The sequence below is a fragment of the Mastigoproctus giganteus genome, chromosome 1 (assembly GCF_048544385.1).
Source record: "Mastigoproctus giganteus isolate SK-2022 chromosome 1, ASM4854438v1, whole genome shotgun sequence".
NCBI lineage: Eukaryota > Metazoa > Arthropoda > Arachnida > Uropygi > Thelyphonidae > Mastigoproctus > Mastigoproctus giganteus.
The window spans coordinates 92725804-92729829 of record NC_143575.1 but is presented as its reverse complement, the minus strand read 5'-3'; the positions used below and the strand labels follow the sequence as shown (position 1 = coordinate 92729829).

Sequence of the window (4026 nt, the reverse complement as noted above, 5' to 3'; positions counted from 1 at the left end):
CAATTAAAGTGGATCAACAGTGAAATTGTCACACCGGAATGCAAAAAAGTCATGAGTAGCTGATGGGATTTATTCAGTTATATTATGGTAAACAGCGGGAATTGTCAACTCCTATCCACCGACTTTGGAGTGAGGTGAAGTTCCAGAAGATTGATGTGCAAATGTCTATGCAATTTACAAATGTAGTTCCAAGGGTGAGCCCTCGCGGGTAGCACATTTGGTAGAATCGCCGTCCTACCCACACAGGGTAGAAAAGATCTGAGATAGTTCCGTTGATCACGGGAGGAATTTTATGGGCATTTTTCACAACGTAGCCGAGTTAATGTGTCTCAGGCGGGGGTTGCATGGTTTTTTCTCCCGGGAACTCAGATTTTTCATCAGAAAACAGCAAACTGACCACAGAACACGTGTAATTTACAGACAGTATACATGGAGCAATATGACCTTAGTCGCTGATACTACTAAAACCCTACAACAACAACCACAACCAAGAGTGAGATGGGTAAGAGTTTTAACTGTTATGGCGAGGAATATTTTGGAATCCATAATGAAGATTTAGTTCAAGATTATCTGGACAGGAGTGGAATTAATGAGAAGCAGAGTATGGGTATAACTAATCTGGTAAGTTATTTTGAGATTTTCAAGTAAATCGACGCAAAAAAATATATATTTAAACTTTTGTAGTAAGGCTTATGATTCCCAATACCTCCACAAACTCCAACAAGAACTCGTTTTGCATAAACTAGAACAGTGTGCCTTTAAGGGGGAGGGAGAGAAGGTACTATGGTAGATAAAGGATTGGGTGAGTGATAGGAGATGATCAAAAGTTGATTATGAATAACCATTGGTCTGATTAGACAAAGGTGATGACTAACGTTATCTAAGCATTGTAAATATAAGAAACATACGGGGACATGGTTCCTTATGACCCTTTGTGTTTCTTATATTTATTAGTTACAATGATGAGAACATAAGCCTGATGGCAGCGTTTGATAAATGATAGTAACCAAGGTATGTAAGTTTCAACAAGACCTAGGTGAATTATTCAGTTTTTCTGAAAAATGGCAGTTAAAATGCAATTTTGGAAAATGTAAGCAAATGGACAGACTGCTGTAGAAGCGCACATGGTATTTTATATATGATGTCCAGGAATTTCGCTAGTAAGAACAAAAGGACAGTTATTCTATTGTATAATGTATTAGATAAACCACATCTTGAATATTGTATATAAATTTGGAAACCACATTTCAGTCAGGACATGGATCTGCTGCAAAACGCAGCAAATGAAACACTCCGAGAGAGAGAGAGAGAGAGAGAGAGAGAGATATTCAGTTTTGTGGGTTGCAAAGTCGCATTACGAGACCTTTGCGTGCGGACTTGATTGAGGTATTTAAGACTTTGAAAGACTTATGGTGGCACACGAAGAGTTAATGGTTGAAATGCATTGCCATCTAATTTTGTGGAACTGTACGTTCGTGTAAATATAAATAATAGGTGAATAAATACCTAGGTGGAACTGGGGAAGTTTTTTAAGACTGATACCGAATAAGCTTAACCTTCTTGTGTCGATTTGCCCATTAATGATACTAAATTTTTTTCTTTATTAAGCCTCTGATGAGATTACAAAAATGTAAAAAACTTCGGGTATTGTTTCTAAATTCGAGTATTCGACTTTGTGTTTACTGTTATGATACTACATTCATCGCAAACAGTTTATTGTTTTAAGTTATTTTAATCGAAACTTCTAAGAAGAAATCATAGTACTCCAGTTTTTTTTTATAAATTAAATAAAATTTGATATTAACTTTGGATTAGACATTTTAATGCATTTTAACATTCTCACAGGATAGCATTGGTTCTGATTGGCGGGACAACCGTGGCCCTTGTGGTGACATGTGTGTACTGCTGTAACCATCAGCATAAGACAGTGGTTGTGAGGCTCACTGAGCCTGTTCCCGAGGCAGTCCTGGGGTCAAGTAAGTGCTCTTTCTACGTCAGATGATTGTTCGCGAGTAAATATTGTATTCATAATCTCTCTCTCACACACACACACACGATTAACATCATTTTTTAACCAATCGAATTGGCCAAAGACGTTATTAACACTTTTAAAGAATATTTATCAAAATTCTTTATCAAAATATCTAGGAATAGTTAGCGGAAAAAAACATAAACCTCCTGTATCTGAATTTGATCACGTATATCGAAAGTAATAAAAACACGCGAGACAATTCTCTCAATTACACTTCTAGTTTAGCTGTTGTTTTGTTTAATAATATTCCGATTCACAATGTCAGTTAATCTTTTTCACAAACGCATCAGTTACTTACTTTACTATTTAAAAATTAACTCATTAACTTCTGATTAATATTATAAACTCGATTCCTGGCTGAGATTCTTCGAATGATATTTGATTTATCTTTGTAGATGCAGACCAACGTCCTGAACAAGCATATATTAAAGAACGGTTTTAATAATGTTTGAGCGATCAGACTCCAACACAGAGTAAATTAAAACGAACAAATATATATTCAAGAATGATTTTGATGTGTGATAACTAATAATCTTCCAACTTAGACAAAATTGCACTGTTTTTTCATTCTTAAAATTGAAGTGTCATTTTAATTGGTAAATAATTTCATATCGCGAGATTGCACGTGAATTTTGCTTTAAGCTAAATTCTGTTTATAAGTTGAATGTGCTTTGATATTTGGCTGCATTTTTAAATTTAAATTGCGCAGTCTAGCTTTTTATTACAGATAAATAGTAAGAGTATACACAGGAGCATTCATAGTTGCCTGTGTTTCATAAACATTCATTTTAACCATCCATCACTGAGTACAACGCAATAAATGTTTCTTTCCTCCCTTTTTTTTTCTTAGCTCTAGACTCCGAGGGCATTATACACCCAGATGTTACCTTTTACCACACTAATGAAGATGGAATAATCAGTCCTGTTGAAACTACTTCTGCTGGATCAATTCGACTAACAACACCACTGCGCCCTCTGACACCAGCCTACAAACCTACTCAGCCTGTTACCATAACGACCGTCCGTACTCCTTCGCTGAACAATGACCTAACGTTACCACCAGGCTATGTTACCCTTCGCGAAGTGAAGCCCTGATGACTGGAAGCTCCCTCTCGTGTGGAAATGGAATACAATATTAAACAAAAAGTTTGATAGCACTGAGCCATTTTAACAGAGTTGATTTAAATCACTTTAATACTTTGCCCACATACGAATTTCGATTTGATTTCACCTCCTTGTACCCTTGCAGTTCTATTGCAGAGATGATTTAAATGTCGGTTGACAAGAAATGTATCTGATGAGAGTGTCCTGATGAGCTGTTTTTGTCCCCGAATACTAAGGTTTCTGACTTTTGGGATACTGCCATGTTTATACTGCTTATCTTACAATGGCAAATTTTAGTCGATGCTTTTGTTATATGTGTGTATGTGAATCGACGTATCTGAGAATAACAATACGCGTGTATTCTTTGACATGTATTTCATTTTAATATGAGATATTTTAATACCCATCCATGGAACAAATGGCACCCATTTCTGAATGCATATATACTACGTATATGAAGAGTTACAGTTCTACCTCAGTCTTATGAGGTTCTGGGGATTCAATTGATCAACACATTGACTGACATTTGGCAAACTGAGAGTATTGTGGTGGGTAGGATGCGTTGCCAGTGTTTCTTCCACGAGGTATTGTGACAACCTCATTTACTGACAGTGCCTTATTATTTAGAGTCGATTTTATACTTGTGTTTCTTCTTTGACTGTGATTTGTTTCTTTAACCCGATAGATAAATGTAAGCAGATCTTACGTCAAAAGTGTTCAACCAACTTAAGAAAGTCACAGTTTTAAAATAACGCAACGTTTATCAACATTGCTATGAAGATCTTACAGTTAATATGTTGTGTATATTCAGTATAATAATAAAACAGATAGTTAAATTAATGTTACTGTTGATAAGTGCATCTGAAAGCAATTCACACTGCAATGAATAA

At 35.8% G+C, this 4026-nt stretch overlaps 1 protein-coding gene across 1 annotated transcript; it reads left to right on the top strand.

Annotated features, from left to right (window-relative positions):
• Positions 1 to 498: 498 nt before the first annotated feature.
• On the top strand, positions 499 to 3784 carry LOC150090992 (uncharacterized). The gene is made up of 3 exons (XM_090379887.1): positions 499 to 644; positions 1846 to 1976; positions 2883 to 3784. Exons 1-3 carry the CDS (start codon positions 499 to 501, stop codon positions 3125 to 3127), a joined length of 522 nt encoding a protein of 173 aa, XP_090236013.1. The 3' UTR covers positions 3128 to 3784.
• The last annotated feature ends 242 nt before the right edge of the window (positions 3785 to 4026 follow it).

Excerpts from the sequence above, each read along its gene's own strand:
- LOC150090992 (XM_090379887.1), top strand. The coding sequence starts at position 499 with ATGGGTAAGAGTTTTAACTGTTATGGCGAGGAATATTTTGGAATCCAT. Across the intron at positions 645-1,845 it reads AGTTATTTTGAGATTTTCAA|GATAGCATTGGTTCTGATTG; the intron begins GTAAATCGACGC and ends ACATTCTCACAG. Across the intron at positions 1,977-2,882 it reads CGAGGCAGTCCTGGGGTCAA|CTCTAGACTCCGAGGGCATT; the intron begins GTAAGTGCTCTT and ends TTTTTTTCTTAG.